The sequence below is a fragment of the Drosophila subpulchrella genome, chromosome 3L, assembly GCF_014743375.2.
Source record: "Drosophila subpulchrella strain 33 F10 #4 breed RU33 chromosome 3L, RU_Dsub_v1.1 Primary Assembly, whole genome shotgun sequence".
Classification (NCBI taxonomy): domain Eukaryota; kingdom Metazoa; phylum Arthropoda; class Insecta; order Diptera; family Drosophilidae; genus Drosophila; species Drosophila subpulchrella.
In genome coordinates, this window is record NC_050612.1 from 4,451,929 (window position 1) to 4,469,664 (window position 17,736).

A 17,736-nucleotide genomic window follows, 5' to 3' on the forward strand; every position below is an offset into this window, starting at 1 on the left:
TAAAATTACATATATATTACAATATATACTTTTTTTCTCTTTTTATACCCTTGCAAAGGATACTATGATATCAGTCAGAAGTTTGCAACGCAGTGGAAATAACATTTTTAAATTAGACTATATCATATACATAGCTGCCATAGGAACGATCGGAAAATTGGTGGGAAAATAATATGAAACAAGTCATAGCTTCGGTGTTTTTTGACATATTATTTTATACTATTGGGAATAACATTTTCTGTATTTTAAAGAATTTCGAATGCAGTTTAATAAAAATCTGACGACTCTAACATATATGTAGCTGTCAAAGAAACGGTCAAAGAATTAATGAAATAATTATTTTAAAAAAATTGTGCTTTCTTGATTTTTATCATATTTTCTTTTACTCTGGGATATAGAATTTTTTAACTATTCAGCATTACGATTTTAATTTTACACAAATATCACTGAAGCTAGCAACAATCCTTAAAAATTTAACATGGTGTTAGTAACATTGATTATTTCTTAAAACTGCAAGGGTATACAAACTTCGGTTTGCCAAAGTTAACTTCCTTTCTTGTTTTCTTAAATATTTGGATCGATTTTATAGCTGCTATTTGATTTAGTCGTCAGATTTTTTAATCAATTATTTAACTATTAAAAAACCTTAAAAAGTTCTACCCCGGAGTCGGCAAGCCGAAGTTTCTAAACCATTGCAGGTCGTTCCCGTGGGAGCATTGTATGTACAGAGCTTTCCGCTTTTAGGAAAACTAAAAACTAATCACAGAAATATTAAGATAATGTTCCATTTCAATTTACTACCGTATATGTTTACCGAAAACGAAATATAACGGTCTTTGTACTGTACCTGCACTGCATTGCAAACCTCAGACTGAAATCATAAAAACCACAAAGCTACACCTTAAAGTCTCCTCTTCCTTAAAATGTAAAATTAGGTTTTACTTCTCCGTGATATTTACCATCTACTAGGATGTTAATTTGAAAAATGATTAAGTTAAGTAATTTATCAACTTTTACACCAAAAATGTACATACATAACTCAAATGCGAGCGATGTTAAATGTGTTTAATTAGTTTGGAATACAAACTTTCGATGAGTGCTTTTGGAATTCGAAGTCCAAATAGCTTTAATATTTTTCGTATAGCAAATCAAAGCTAAAAGAGGTAAAATTCTTTTAATATAAAGTTTCAAAATAATTTATTGCTTACTGTACCACAGACATCAATCCAGTGTAAATATAAATTTCAACCTACAGCTTAAGTGTGCTCTTAAATTTCAAAAATGTTTATTGTCCAATCTGGACTTGCAGGTTTGTTGGTCATCAAAAACCACACACTTCGATGTCTCTGATCACCGATACTGTCGATGCGATAATGGCTCGATTTCGTTTATACAGCACTTTTCAAAACTTTTTCCCTAGGTATACTCTTGTCAAGGGCACGTGCTTCAGCCAGCGTGGTGGGCAACACCTTATTCGTAGTCTCCGGGAAGAACAAAGCCAGCCCCGAACAGGTGAATCCGAATAGGGCAAAGAGTAAATGAGGAGCATACTGATAGTGCGCGATCTACAAGAAGACGTTGAGTGAAGCTGAGTGAATGCATATCAAAAGATCACTGACCAGTAGAGTGGTTTGGGGGGCCAGCATGGATCCGAAGCGACCCACACTGGAGCAGAAGGATAGCATGCTGTTCCTGCAGTTCGTGGGAAAGATCTCAGAGGTGAAGAAGTACAGGATCATAAAGCTTCCTGTGGAGGTCATCTTTGCCAGGAAATAAAGTATCGAAGAGGCCGCAGGGTACCCTATTTGGGGAGCGTTGAGAAATACATTTTAGTTTGAGTTCCATTTGGAGGAACTCCATCGGGCCCAGACCAATACCGCACTTACCTTCATCCGTTGCAGCCACAGCCAGGAGCAGGGCTGCACAAGTGAATTGGCAGGAGCTGAGAGCCCAACGCCGTCCTATCCAGTTCATAAGTATAGTGGCCATCAGAATACCAGGCAGCTGCATGAACCCCGTCATGCTGAAGTTCTCAAATTTGCTGCCACTCAGTTGGGCGGAGTTTAGGCTCAGGCCCAAGGCGACTAGGGTGTGGGTGAACCACACAAAGCAGCACAGGGCGGTGCGACCGCCCAGGGCCTGGAATATCTGACGGACACTGTATTGGCCCCCGGAAGCGGAAGACTGCGCCACCAGTTGGCGGTTTGAGCGGATTAGATCGCTGAGCTGCTTCTCCGACAGGTCCTTTCGGTTCACCCGCGCCACTCTCCGCAGCGTGGACTTGGCATCCAGCTCCTTCGACTGGCTGAGCAGCCATCGCACGCTCTCAGGGAGCAGACAGATGAAGGTCAGGTGCAGGAGGGCGGGTGTATAAAGCACCCGTAGGAAGACGCGCCAGTCTCGCAGGTAGTTGGCGAGGTAACCCATGAAGGCCTCTGCGAGACCGTACGTTAAGCTAATAGCGGTGGCGGCCACTACGCGGTGCTTCGGACCCACTAGCTCCACGGCCAGCAGGAAAGCGGTGGGAAAGAGGGTGCTGCCCACTGCCATGTCCAGGAACTCTAGGCTCAGGAAGCTGTAGTACTCTGGTGCGTGGGAGCGAGCCAGTCCCGCAAAGGAACTGAGGAGTCCCGCGGTGACCAATATAAATTTTCGCCCATATCTACGTAAAAATAATAAACTGGAGTCAAACAGGAGTCTAAACCAAGGAAAAGTAAGCAGATGTAATCAGTTTAATGAACATTTTTACAAGAAAAAGCGCCTAATCATTTTCTTATAATAATTATTTATCTGAAAGTCTTTAAAATATTGCAGAAAACTTGTAATATTTTCCGTGAATTAATTTTAATAAACATTGGATGGAATAGCATTTTTTTATTATTATTATTATATCAATCAGAAGTTTGCAACTTTATGAAGGAGATCTCAGGATCGGACAACTATAATCTATAGGAATTAAGTAAAAAACAAGAAGAAGATGCCCGTTACTCAGCTAAAGGGACCAAAGGGAGATGGAGATATGCAAGCAGCACCGCGATCTCAATATATGGTTATGTGGGCGGCAGACAGATTTAAGCGTAAAGGGCGTTAGAATGGGCGTTTTTTCGGGTCAATCGATAGGTATTGACGAGACTAATTGAGTTAAAATTTTTTGTTTACCATGAAAATTGTGGGCCTCACTGTCTTGGGCGGTTTGTGGGCGTTAGAGAAGGCGTGGCACACTGACGAAACAAACTTGCGCTGCGCAGGAATCTCTAGAATCTGCATGCCTAATCCCAGTATTGCAGCTCTTATAGTTTCCGAGATTACAGGGTTCATACGAACAGACGGAAAGACGGACATGGCTAGATCGACTCTTCTGCCTGTTATATACTTTCCGACGAATCTAGTATACCCTTATATTCTACGAGTAACGGGTATAATATTAGAAACAATTTTTGGCTTCATCTCTTCTACTCTGAGCTATAGCATTGATTTAAGATATATAGCTTTCATAGGACTCGATATATCTTTATGCAAATTTACCAACTACATTTTTTCTAGCTGCCGAAGTTGTCTTTTTGTCTTGTTTAATAAAATGAACCTCCATATATAAAGATTCACATAAAGAAACAACGACGTATCTTGAGTCGGGGGGAGGGGTGCATTTGACTAACTGGTAAAGGCAGAAGAAATTCGGCAATTCACGGGTGTCGCGTGGCCAGAACAACGGCCACGATCGACCCACTGGTAACCATACTCCGGTAGCTGGCAAAGTGCAAAAGCCGGCCGTTGACTCCCAAGATAGCAGATATCAAGAAAAAGTAACAATAAAACAGTAATAGGAACAATTTTTGGCTTCGTCTCTTCTACTCTGAGCTTTAGCATTGTTTAAAGATATATAGCTGTCATAGGAATCAATATATACGTATATATACAAATCTTCCAAATACAGTTGTTCTAGCTGCGGAAGTTGCCTTTTTGTCTTGTTTAATAAACTGAAGTAAACAACGTTTATTTGTTTAATCGAAATTTCTGGCCCAATAGGTCTAATTTGTTCATAAAATGTATGTATTTGGCATAAATACATATCTGCACGGCCCCACTTGTGTGCATGTTTGTAATAATCGATCGCGCCCGATTTCATTGCGCCTCCAAATTTAATACCAGTTTGGTTGGATTTCAAACTTGCTGTGACCTACAAATTTTTTTCAAGTTTGTATAGTACTTAAACGAAAACAGAAACCAACTTTGGCAAGCATTACAAAATAAATACGGTTTGCCAAGTTTCATGTCAATGGCTTCAGCACTGGCAAAATGTCTTTAAAAACATCAAAGATTTCTATCTCTTAGGTTGTTTTAATACAAATTAGTATTGCTAAGCCTACAGCTTTTTTCAGATGTTTCAGTGTCAAAAATAAATGGTTCTATTCTTGTAACATACCTATCGGCTAGATAACCGCCTAGTGGTATGCCCACAAACTGTCCTACATTGTTGACGGTGCCCACCATCGATAGCTTCCATTTATCAGCGCAGAAGATGCCAAACTGTTGAAATGGAGGGGTGCACCAATATATCAAATCAATAGCTATATCTTATGTTCCGAACCTACCTCACTGGCAATAGTTTTATCGTCGTTTCTCAACTTATAGCCCGCATCACAGTCGACTCGCTGAGTCGAGTCGAAACTGCTGGCGTTGCACGAAGATTCACCCATAAGATCCGATCTCACGGCGAAGTGCTGGCACTGATCCCAGTTCCCGAGGCGTTGCGGGGTAGAGAAGTTGAGGAAGGCTTCGTCATAGCTGGTGTCCAAGCTATCGCACTGAGTGATATTGCATCTGTGGAAGATGTTCTACTAAAGATGGCAATGGCAATATCTAACCGACCCCACCTGTGGGCCACATCACCGGCTGTGAATACGAAGGAAATGGAGTAAAAGGCGTTGCAGATGATCGGCAGGCAGAGCAGAAGGTAGTTGAAGATCTGAAAACGACCGCACTGGCCGATCTCAACGATGATCGCGTCCAGCTGGCCCTCCTCCGTCGACTTCGATGGGTCTGAAGCATCCTGTCCGGGTTTCTTCGGAACCACCTCCAGTGTGGGCTGCGGCTTGGACATGCTGCTGCCGATATCGCCGAGCGACGCCAAGTGACTGAGTCCGGCTTGGAAAGCCGCGCACTCGACGCCTGATGCCCTTAATTGGCTAAGTTATTCACGGCGGAGAGCTCTGTCCCCGAGCAGTTCCCCGGGCGCTTTTTCACACGTTCAATTACCTAAGCACGCCCACTGAAGCCCGGATTTAATTGCCGGATTAAGTAACGGCGATGAACGGCTCAAGTGCAGTCTTTTCTTAAACCAGGCAGGTGAATAAACTTTGAGCTTATCACGAACACTATTTGTGCATTGTAATGTAATTATGCTTTTATTGTTCAGATTCAATGAAAGAATTAAAAATATCACTTGATCTTGTTGTTTTTGTCGAAAGAGAGTGTGCTTGGGTGTGGGTAAATAAGGGGACTAGGTAACTAATATATATAAATAGAGTACAAATACTTTAAGGTTTCTAAAGCTTAATTCAAAGGAAACTTGGATTAACAATGGTACGAATACAAATACAGGTAGAGGGGAGGTTTCCTAGTTGCTACTGATCATAAATCTGCTTTAATATGGCGACTACCGCATAAATGCGGGACGAGCTAGTTATTTTTACAACCTACAGCTCCGGAGTTCTTCCCCGTCAGCTTAGCTCAATAAATCATTTCAGGCCTCAGTTTCCGAATGTTGCGCTTTGTGTCAAACTGAAATGTCAATAAATTATGCCTCTTTATGGGTGTGTCCTAAAACTACAAAATACGTGTCGACCAATTTATAGAGTAGAAGCAAAGCTTTCCGTGCTCACTACTTTGCTACGTAAATATCAATCAATCTTATCGATTTTTAATATGATAACTTTCTTTTAGACTAGTTTAACGTGGAATGTAGACCGACTACAGGTTGTACATGGGATTGCTGGTAGCGTCAAACAGTTGGGTTCCCGTGGACTCAATCATGGACCTCAGGGCAATGCTTCGCTGCTTGGCCACCGCCTTGCGAAGCGTTAGCTCGAACACATTGTCTTCGTCTATGTTGTCCATCGGCATGTGATCCCTGTGACCTTCCTTCCGATCAGGAGTTTTAAACACGAGCTCCTCATGTTCATAAAGCACACATGTCTCGGCAAATTCCGTGGCAAAGTATTGCGCCGTGTTCCGATTTTGAATCACTTCACTGGGAAAGCATTGCAGAAGTTCTTCAAAGCTCAGTTCAGCCACAAGGTTATTTAGTATCTCTGCAAAATAAAATTATTTATTCTAAGCATTTTGATACACTGTGTCTTACGAACCCGTAATGTTTTCCTTCCAGTTGGGCAGCGCTTCCTGCTTGCTGAGAATCTTCCTTAATAGGCTCTCCCAGTGTTTGGGCGTAAAACCACAGGACTGCAAGAAATCAACAATTAATTAATAACATCACGTATAGTTAAATATAAATGTATCCAATTATACCAAGGGTAATAATTTAGATTATTGTGAACTAGCACTTACCTTTCCATACTGCCACAAAAAAGCGGGACAGAAACTAAGCATGTAGTTGATGGCCAAGTTCTTGGGCAACACGATGACCAAGAAACTGTCAATACCCATTAGATGCGGCGTCTTCTGTATGAAGGCAAGGAACTCCGAGATAATCTCTCGATCCACCTTGGTGGAGGCCAGCAGACTCTGAATCTTCAAGGTGAGGGTCAGCAACTCGTTATGCCAGCTAAGGAAGCGCACCTCAAACTCGCCGTCGTCCTTGTTCGGATAGCTGAAGTCGCTGCGTTCGAAGGGCGGAAGGCGGTTCAGATATTGGGGTCGGTCCAGCAGGCAGGGAATAGGCCGGATGTAGCCTTTGATGTGGCGGTCATACTCCTCTCCCTCGGGGAGCTTATAATCGGGAATGAAGGGCACATAAATTAGCTTGCCCGCCAGCGGATCATTGGGATTCTTTACGATCGGCTTGGGGCAGTAATTCGGAGCCATTCCCACCATGTAGGAAATGCATTCCTTACGCAGATTCATGAACTCCTCCCGGCTCGTCTGTTGCTCCACATCCGCTGACTGCAGATCTGAAATAAGATCACTCAGGGCCTTCAGCCGGCCCATGTACATGCGAAACAAGATCTTGAGACCCTTGAGATTAGTGGCAGCCACGTCGTCATCAGCTAGGGGCTGTGAGAGCGAGGCATTTGAATTCCGTTTCTGGAATGGCGAAGATTGTTGTTCCTGCAGCTGGTCGTAGACGATTCGCTGCTGTCTGCCACTGATCGAGAGGCTGGCCGATCGCTCCTCGTGCGCCGAACTGGCGCAAGAGCTGGACAGTGACTGGGCATCCGCCTCGCTGTGCAGCGAGGGAGCCCGCGAACTACTGCACTCCTCGTCGTAGTCGTCATCCAGCTGTGGCGGCGTTTGCGAGCGAATCTCGTGGGGCTGCAGGGACGAGCTAACGTCGTAGAGATCGTAGAAGTACACCTGCAGAATGTTTACAAAAACCTTCTGCGAGGTCTGGTAACCCTTCTGACCAATGTGCGAGGCGATGTAGTTGAGGAACAACTGCAGAATCACATCCAGCGTCAGGCTATGCTCAATGCAGAGCGCATGAATAAAGGCGTCGCTGATCGCTTCAATCAGAGCTGGTTGCTCGTTGGCTAGCAGAATCGTCTCGCAAAAGTCGGAGAAAGACACGATGGTACTCGGAGTTGGTGTACCGACCGCAGAAGGCTTGCTCCTTTCACCTATTCGTCGGGATTTTTTGGGGCGCGAGCTTGATGCCTGGGAGTCAGCCTGCTGCTGGTGGCGTCGCTGATAGATCACAGTACTGTCGTCGAACAAAACATTCTTGTGCCGTATCAAGGCGGTGGCCAGGTTGCGTCTGGTAGACTTTGAAATTATCTCCTGAGCCAGCAAATAGTTGGACATACGGCACGCGGTTACAGCCAGCAGCAGATTTTCATCGGGGGATCTGTGAGGTATACCAAAATAATGAAATTAGGCTGTCTTTACCGAGATGAGTCATTAACTTACAACTTGTTTAAATACTTTAGATAGTTGATCAGTTCCCCACTCATGGAGTCTGCAACAACTGGAGAAATAAGCATTATCTGCGGAATCTCCACAGGTGCGTGTTTAATAAACATGTTAAGTAACTCCAGCGATAGTGGAACCTGCTTGTAGCCCTGTTGGATGACCCTAGCTGGCGTAAAGAACGGTCGAACTGTCTGGTTCAGGAAGGCCGATTTCAAGCGATCTGTCCCCAGACTAAGGAGGAACAGCTTAACCGTGTATATCAATCCCGCAAGATCACAGGTCTCCACGCTCTCATAGCTGTCCATAAAATTATCTATGTAGTTATTAAAAATGTCTACCAAATGAAGCTGGCACATTCTGTAGAATCCTGTGGCCTGAAGATAAACTTCCTGCTTGCTAGACCTGTAATAAAGAATAAATTAATATAATTAATTGTTTAAACAATATACTTTTTTATACCGTATTGAGAAGTCCGCCAGCTTTCTGCAGTTAGCCGCAAACATGTTCCGAAGCAACAGTTCCCGGTCCGCACCCAAGCGCTCGCCCTGTATTGTGAGACTCAGTCGCAGCATGACGTGTGCTTCCTCCATGAGATCGTAGAAGTTGCAACTGCTCGCACTGCGGTACGAGTCCGCAATGCCCTCTAGATCCTCGATGACACACTCCACTCGAGGCACCTCCAGGTTGTACAACGTCCACTCGTTGGCCACCGTCGACGATTGGGCTGCACTGCTACTTCTTAACAGGCTACTGTGCTTGGCCTTCGCCTCAGCTAACAACCGGGCGGCAATATTTCTCTTAACAGCCACCACTTGGCCACCAGGCACCTCGCCCATGCTCCGCCGCTTGTGCTGTTCCAGAGCTGCATTTGTGATGAGCACTAGCTGCTCCCGGTTCACGCACACAAACTGAACATGCATAAAGGCGGCCAGACCAACGACGGCGATGGGCGAACTTACGTCAGGAGATGATTCCTCTGGAAACAAGCCGCCAATCGAGGGATACTCGAAGCGATTGTGAAAGAGCTTGTGCCCGATCCGCGAAGTGTGTGTTTCCACAGACTCGGAGGTCACCGCATACACTACGTAATCATTTATGTGTACCTGGATGACCGGAGCCGTGAAGCTGTAGCTGGCCACTGGCTTTTCATTTTCACTGTACCATTTTCCTTGGGCGGAGAATTGGTACAAAAAGCCGTCCACACTGCTGGCCACAAGGAGGGCGTGCCCCATGCACCTCTGATGCTGAGATGACTTGAGCGTCCGGCGGTTGACGTGCTTGAAGGTTGTCACCGCACTGGGCACCTGTTGATTGCCCATGTCGTACTCGTCGTCCTCCTGGTCCACTCCCTGGCTGCTCCTTTGGTAGATGGCCTTAAGGTCCATGCAGCGAAGAATATCCAGAACTCGCGGCTGGTTCTCAGAGGTCTTCATACAGATCTGCAGCAGTTTTCGCACGTCATATTGCACCGAGGCATCATCCAGATGACTGCCACCGGCGATGCCTCTCACGTTCATGGCCTTGGCCTCATTGACAAGCTTGATTTTAATGTCCGCAGCTCGCTGGGGGCTGATCGTGATATCCTGGTTGTCTTCCTGACCCTTTCCTGATCCGAAGTCACTCTCATCCCACTGGGAGCGCAGTTCGGGTTCAAATTCCCTGCCGTAGGCATTGTTTACCAGCTTGGCCACATTAAAGTCCAACGGTGACCGTCCAGGCAGGGCTCCATTCAAGATCACCTGTGCTTTTCCACTACTTGTCGACTGCAGGGAGTCGCTTTCGCAACTCTGCTGGCTGTGGCTGGAACTGACCACGCCTCCGCCAACGCCACTGGCACTAGCCTTGCTGCCCAGACTCAGGGATTCCGATAATGGCTCGTCCACGGCACCGTAATCATTGTCCAGACAGCTTACATCCTGCCCGCCACTTGCTCTGCTCGCGAGTGCATCCACCACCTTGAAGGCCACGCAATAACGATGACTAAGGCAAGCGATCACGTTCTCTGCCAGACAAAGGCGCACTGGAACGAAATTCAGCTGCACGAAGAATTTGAAGGGCAGGAAGTCGATAAAGGCAAATCTGGGCTGGGTGTTCTCGTGGACGCACTGGGTGTACTCGTACAGGTAGATCCTGTCTCGGCTGCTCACGATGATGTTGCCGGATGTCTGGCAGCACTGCACCAGCTCCGGCGGACTGCGCAACGGCAGCTCAATTACATCAATGCTCTCCACCAGCGGCGTCTTGGGCGTGGTCATCGAGGCTATCCGGATGGTGATAGGCAACTCGTTTAGCCGGCTGTCCGGGAACTTCCAGAAGTTGGCGTAGATGCGTACGAACATCTTGGTGTCGTCCTCGGAGCAGACCGTATTGCTGTTGCTGCTCGAGGTGCAGCTTATGGTGGAGGAGGAGTGCACCGGACTGCCTGCCTGCTCCTTCTCCAGAGTGAGCAGGTACTTGCCTGTGGGAGATTCTGCTTTAGTTGGTCATATTATTGGGGTTATCAAATTTCACTCACCAGCTTCGCAGTAAATCAGTTGCACAACCTCGCCCACCGTGGCCAATGTGCTCCTACTTGGCGTTCTCTCATCGCCTCCGGTGGTAGACGCTTCTGCACCCGCCTCGCTGGGTTGTCCCTCCTCCGGGGGCGCTCTCCCCGGGTCCTCTGACTGGGACTGCTTGCCCGCTATGTCGTAGATCTCGATGAACTGCTCCGCACTGCTGATGGCTATCCGGTTGTTTCCGATAAGACTGGCCGCCAGGATATCGCCGTTTAAGGCGTAGGTCTGTTGCCTGGCAAAGTTGTAGGCCTGCAGGATCTTCACCATGGTGGCTCACTGAAAAGAAGATTAGGCGGTTCTTTCACTTCGGTACTCTAGAATTGCAGACTACGCCCTCGGTTGAATGGAGTGACTTCATCGCCGGACGTACACAGACTGATGGCCTCACCGCGAATCAGTCGCTAGAGCAGAGAACTCTCTGTCAGCGAGTGAGGCAGAGAAAGGGGGGAAGTCCAAATGGGAATGGGTTGGCGGACCGCTTAGCGGGGGCTCAGTCAAGTGGTTCTTGTTTGGGCATGTGAACCATTAGCATTATTGTGGGCTTATGCTGGGGCCAGGGAACGGGGCAGTGCACGAGGGCTAGGGCTAACGCATAAGGGCTAGAGGGATAGGCCCTTCACATAGTAAAGCAATTAATTTTGATTAGCGTCATAGCTGTATTATGTTACAATTTTCATGTAAAAAGATAATAAATAGTTCATATGGGGATTTACTGAACTTTGTTTTGGCAAACTCTAGGTTTATTTATTTATTTATATAAAGCTAGCTTAAAGTTAAAACTATAGGCTAACTAAAAAAAATAGGAGCTCTAGCAGCGTAGGCCTTCAGCTCATCTGAGATGTGGAATTGACAACATTTTTATATACATTTAAATTTTAAGCTTAATTTGAGCTTTTTCAAGAAATGATATGATTTTTATGATGTTGTTGGGGGTTGGGTTTGAGATGGTGTTGATGGGGTTAAGTGATTGGAAGCATTCTGATCTGGGTTGGGATAAGGAAGTGCAGTGTAAAATGATATGTTGGATATCTATTGGGGAGTGGTGGCAGAATGGGCATGTGTTGGGGAGTGTTCTATCCATGTAATGGGCATTAGTCAGTTTGGTATGTCCTAGTCGTATCCGGTGTATGAGTATTTGTGTTTTCCTATTGGTGTTTGGGGGTATCTGACAGATGGATTGCGGTGAGTTCTGAAGTATTTGTTTGTACCAAGGCGATACATTGTTGTAGATGTCAGCTTGTTTTGATTGTATGTGCTTTTTCAAGAAGTGTGAAATGTCGTTAGAGTTGTTGTTTGTGGAGTAGGTAAGGGGGTATTTGTGGGCCTCTTTGGCTGCTTTATCGGCGTTTTCGTTCCCTGTTATGCCAATGTGGCTGGGGATCCAGATTAGTGTAATTTTAGGGAAGTGATTAGAAACCAGGTTTCTGATGGTTGAGGGATAGTAGGAATGGTTATTGGGGTTGGTGAGGGACTTTAATGCAGAGAGAGAGTCTGAGCAGATAGCATGTTTTCCTGGTATTTTAAGCGCAATTTTGACAGCTTCGTGTATGGCTATAAGCTCGCTAGAGAGAACAGATGAGTAGTGGGGAAGGAGTCCTGTTTTGATTGTATTCGTTTCGCTGGTTACACCATAGCTGATTATACCGTTGGCCATAGAGCCGTCGGTGTAAAGAAATTGGTGGTTGGGCAGAGTGTTTTTTAGCGATTGAAAGAGTTGTTTATATATTGTGGGAGATGTGTTGGTTTTGTTGTAGTTGGATAGTGTTGTGTTAGTAGCTTTGTTAATAATATCCATGTCGTATTTTTTATTGTAGTTGTTTTTGATTGGTGCAAAGGGAAGGTGAAGTTGCTTACAAATGTTAATTATTCTGTCTATTGTACTGGGATATTTGAATTTCTTTTTGGAGGTTTTAGTAAGTTTTTTAAGGGGGGTGTCAAAAGAGTGTATAAGTTTTTTTGAAAGTTTGCCTGTTAAAAGTTTTGTTCTGTGTTCAATTGTGCTTATATTGGCTTCTATAAGTAGGTTGTTAGTTGGTGTTGTCCTAAATGCACCTAGCGCTGATCTGATTGCTGAGTTAAGGGAAGTTTTAATACGGTTAATTAAGTGTTTAGGAGCGTTTCCGTAAATGGGCAGACAGTAATCTATTTTTGATATGAGGATGGATTTTACAATATGGATTAGCGAGGAAGTGTTGGTATTGTATTTTAGAGAGGAAAGGTGCTTAATGATGTTCAGGGGCTTGCATAGTTTGGTTTTTAATTTGTTTATGTGGGTGGACCAGTTGTATCTATTGTTTAGCGTGAGTCCTAGGATTGTTGTGTTGTTCGTTGTTGGGATATTAACAGTGCCGGTACGGATTTCAGATTTACAATTATGTTTGCGGCATATGTGTAGGCTTTGGCATTTTTCAATTGATAGGGAGGCTCCAGAGTCGGAACACCAATGGCCTATTTCCTGGAAGAGGGAAGAGAGGTCGACAATGGGGTTTTTTCTTCTGTTGTGTTCAATAATTAGGTGGAAGTCGTCGGCGTAAGCAGTGAATTTGATTTGTCTTGGTAGGGCTATTATTTTTGTTAGGGAATTGTAAGAAATTAGGAAAAGGATGACTGAAATGGGTGAACCTTGTGGGATGCCGTTGTCGAGAGGAAAACTGTTAGATAGATTTCTGCCGTTTTTGATAATAATTTTTCTATTTTTCATGAAGTTCGAGACGTAGTTTATGATTCGGGGTCCTAGCTGCCATTCTTGGAGCTGTTGAATTATTGAGTGCACCCCTATTTTGTCGAAAGCCTTGGAAAAGTCCAACGAGATGATAGAGAGGTGGCGCTTTAAGGATAGGGATCTAGTTGCTAGGTGGTCTACATATAGTAGACTGTCTAGAACTGATTTACCTCTTTTAAATCCGAACTGGTTGTTGTGAATGAGTTTGTTCGTTAGAACAAACCACCACAACCTTTTCGCGATAATTTTGTCCAAAATTTTGGCTATGCATGGGTTTAAGGATATGGGTCTGTAGGATTTAGGTTCAATTTGCGGTTTTTGGGGTTTAAGGATAGGAAGGACGAGACTAACTTTGTAGGCTTGCGGTATGTGTGTATTTAGAATATTATTATAATGATTGAGAATTCTGATTTTGAAGGAGGGAGGAGAGTTTTTTATCATGGAGTATGAGATGCGGTCCATACCAGGGGTGGAGCCTTTGAGGGAGTTAAGGGCGGATAACATTTCAGTATAGGAAATGTCGTTTTCAATTTGGTTGGCTGCTTGACACGGAATGTGATTTATTGAGTTATTTATAAGCAGTTTGTTAATTCTAAAGGAATCAGAGAAGTTTGTGTCCTTGGCTTCTTGCGACCAGAGGTCCCCGAAGGTGTTGGCTATTTGTGAGGGGCAAGTGTGAGTGACTTGTGTAAGGGGGTTGTATATAGCATGTATATGTTTTGTTGGGTAAAGGCCGCATAGTCGTTTTATGTTGGCCCACATTCTCGATGGGTCGGAGTTAGGGTTGATGTCAGATGTAAAATTGTATAATGATGTTTTTTTCGCTTCCTTAATAGCTCTTCTAAATTTAGCGTTTGCTTTTTTAAATTCTAAAATGTTTATTGTGTTTATGTTTCGTTTTAGGAGTTTAAATTTATTGTTTTTTGTGTTTTTTAGCAATGTAAGTTCTTGATTCCACCAGGGGACAGTGTGTTTATGGGAAAAGGTTGTGTTTTGTGGAATAGCTGTATGAGCAGATTGTATAAGTGTTTTTTTAATTTGTGCGGCTTCTTTATTAACGTTGTTGCTACAAGGTTGTGTTGAGGAGCTGAGTTGAGTAATGGTGTTGGAAAATAGTTTCCAGTCTGCTTTGGTCAGATTAAAGGATGGTTTGGCGAGAAAGGGATGAGAGGAAGTGTTTGGGAACATAGAAATAAGGATAGGAAAATGATCGCTTCCGTGAAGGTCATCGATCACTTTCCACGTTATTTCGGGTGCTATGTCTGCAGTGGCAAGAGAGAGGTCTATGTGTGTAAATGTGTTGTGAGTGGAATAGTGTGTTGGAGTCTTGTCGTTAAGGAGTATGTAGTCAGATCTGTCTATGAATTTGGCAACAATGTTGCCCCTAGAGTTGGCTCTGGTAGAACCCCAATATGGGTGCCAGCTGTTGAAATCACCTAGGACTATAGTGGGTAGGTTTGTTGGGGAGAAGACGTTTTGGAGGTTGTTTGTGTGAAATTGTTTGTTGGGAGAGATGTATGTGGATATTAGGGTAAATTTTGTTTTGGAGTTAATCAGAATGGCTAAAGCTTCGAACTCTGGGATCAGTTGGTGTTGCGTGTGGGAGATAGAATTATGCACCAGTAGCGCTGTGCCTCCGAATGCATTAGTATTGTGGCTGCATAAAAGCGTAAAGTTTACAGGGGTAGGTAAAGATTCAGTGTGGGATATATGGGTTTCTTGTAGGGCAATTATATGTGGGTTATATTGTTTGAGGAGTATTTGGAGTTCTTGGTAATTATTCTTATAGCCTTTTATGTTCCATTGAATTATTTTAAGCATTAATCTAGGTTAGTAGGAGTGATTGGTACTTCAATTAATTTCCATATCGCATGAGTCGCTCGAAGCATTCTCAGGCGTAATTGAGTTTTTTTTGGTTTTCTTAGTGGTGGTTTTGGCTGCGGCCTTGAGGTTTGCGATCGTGCGTTTGGACGTGGTAAGCGGTAGGATTTGGACAGTGTTGGTGGTTGGTTTGGGGGGTTTGGTTAGTTTTAGGTTATCTAAGTTATTATCTGTGTTTGTGAGGTCTGCATATGATGTTGGTGTAGTCCTTGAGGTAGTTGGTCCTTGTTGGGTATGGTTGGGTCCTTTGAGATGATGAGGTCCTGAGTTTTGTTGTGGTGTAGGGTTTGGATGAGTGTGTTGGTTAGTTTTAGTTATTGATGCGTATGAGTGTGGGGTGGTGACTGAGTAACGAGATCGTAAGATGGAGAGAGCAGTTTTGTTGTCGCATTTTTTTGTAGTTTTAATTGCTGTAAGTTCCTGTTGGGTTCTGAATATGGGGCAACTTCTGTTTACAGAGTTGTGAGGATCAGGGGTTTGGTTTTCTTTGCAGTTTACGCAACGTGCGGGTCTTGTGCATTTGTCGTTCGTGTTTGGGTCCAAGTGGTATTCTTGTCCGCAGTTGTAGCATAATTTATTGTTTCTACATGTATTGCTAATGTGGTTAAACATAAAGCATTTATTGCATCTAAGGGGCAAGGGAATGTATTCCCTAACATTGGTTTTCTGGTAACCGATCATAACATATTCCGGGAGAGTAAGCGTGTTGGAGGTGAGAATTACGAGGCCGGTCTCTGTAAGAGTACCGTTTTGTCTCTTTAGTATTTTCTTTACGTCGCAGACTAGCTGACTAGCAAGTTCTCTTTTAATTATGCTTTCGTCGATTCCTCTAATGTCGTTAGAGTATATGACTCCCTTGGTAAAATTAAGAGAGTTGTGAAGTTGGACGTTAACAGCTATCTCGGCGAAGGCTTTCAGTTGGAATAATTTCTTTGCTTGAATGTTGGTTTTTGTTTTGATTAGTAGGGTTCCGTTTCGGAGTTTTTTACATTCCTCTACTTCACCGCTGCAGACAAAGTCAATTTGCTTCTTGATCAAGAACGGGGAAATATTGTTTAGATCGAGATTTGGATCTGATCTAGATATGGTAATGTATTTAGGGCCAGGTGTTTCTAGGAGTTCCATGTTATTGCTATGGGTAGTTGGTGGACCCCGATCGGGTGGGTCCCCCATCTTGGCGTTGCTACTTTTATGGAGCGTAGGTTATGCTTGGCACTTGCACTTCTTGGACTTGCAGTTACCGTTTGCTTTTTTATTGTTGTTTTTATTGTATGTTGGTTTGTAAGATAAGCTTTGGTTTTGTAACGATGATAGAAAGGCACGACTGTTCTCTATGAGAGTGAGTTTGTGACTGCAAACTCTAGGTTAATGGTCAGATATATATTACAACACGTCAAAGATTTTAAGCTTATTTCCACAGAACCAGAGTATGCAGAGTATTTAGGGAAATATTTAATTAATAATTGTAATAACTTAATTAAAACAATATTATTAAGGACTTCCTACATTAAAATATATCGCAGCATAGTTTCTAACACCTTCCATACATCAAAAGATTTTTGAGGCACTCCGACTTTAACCAAAAATCCACCTACTTGTACGTGGCATTCAGTACCACAATAGTTTAGTGCTGCACCTTCACTTCCGGTGGAATTTCTGGGGGTCCTACGCTTCGGCCATAAAGTAAACAGACAAGAAATTAGGTCACAACAGTATACAAAAACACGCCCTTCCTGACCTACACCACCCACTACCCATTACGCCCGTGTGGCGATTTAGGAACCACTTGAAGTGGGTTGGGCCCGCGATTCCGACTCCAATTCCGACTGGCTATACGTGAGCTGGCCTAATTAAGCCCCTGGATATACAGTGGACATACACTCGGCGCATCAATCAAAACAGCCGGCAAAGAGGTGGGAACCGGACGCGGGGAGCCGGAAATAGACCCGCTAACGCCGGGGACATTTATTTCTGGTCGCTGGGTCAAATCAATAAATCCAGCGATCATAATCTGTGCATTAACATTAACGCAAATAGATTTGGGAAGCGGAAAAGCCAGGATAGGGAAATCCAAAGAGGTGGGTGGGGGAGTTCGCTCGGGATGTGTGTATGTATGTATGTAAATTGCATTTTGGCAGCGGCATCCAGAGAAAAATCAATAGTTTAGTTCTTTTAAAGTGGCAATACCGAACGTAGGTAATAATTTAAATTGTTTACCACTTTAAGTTTTAGTTTAAATAGTATACAGGGAAACACAGATAGTTTTTAGTTTTATTTTTTGAAAGGAATTTGTTTACCACTCAGAATTGCTTAGTTGTCCCGGCAATTTTAATCAATTTTCAACCAGCGGTTTTTATTCCGCACAAATAGAACTTAAGGCCGGACCGGACATTGCAATATCCCCTCGTTTGTTTATAGTTTTTCCGAGTGAGAAACAACAATAATCAAAAATATTCAATAAAGTGTGGACAAGTCTTGATTACTGAAAAA

General features: G+C 43.9%; 2 protein-coding genes across 2 annotated transcripts; both read right to left on the minus strand.

The window, feature by feature from the left end:
• Window positions 1-1,169: 1,169 nt before the first annotated feature.
• On the minus strand, window positions 1,170-5,239 carry LOC119552555 (organic cation transporter 1-like). Its single transcript, XM_037862175.1, has 6 exons — window positions 4,875-5,239; window positions 4,593-4,821; window positions 4,424-4,527; window positions 1,887-2,662; window positions 1,620-1,801; window positions 1,170-1,565 (listed from the first exon to the last, which is right to left on the minus strand). Exons 1-6 carry the CDS (start codon window positions 5,099-5,101, stop codon window positions 1,389-1,391), a joined length of 1,695 nt encoding a protein of 564 aa, XP_037718103.1. The 5' UTR covers window positions 5,102-5,239; the 3' UTR covers window positions 1,170-1,388.
• A 139-nt stretch (window positions 5,240-5,378) lies between these two features.
• LOC119552554 lies at window positions 5,379-17,704 on the minus strand. Its single transcript, XM_037862174.1, has 7 exons — window positions 17,544-17,704; window positions 10,601-10,919; window positions 8,545-10,543; window positions 8,083-8,487; window positions 6,565-8,020; window positions 6,366-6,459; window positions 5,379-6,311 (listed from the first exon to the last, which is right to left on the minus strand). Exons 2-7 carry the CDS (start codon window positions 10,908-10,910, stop codon window positions 5,971-5,973), a joined length of 4,605 nt encoding a protein of 1,534 aa, XP_037718102.1. The 5' UTR covers window positions 10,911-10,919; window positions 17,544-17,704; the 3' UTR covers window positions 5,379-5,970.
• Between the last annotated feature and the right edge of the window lie 32 nt (window positions 17,705-17,736).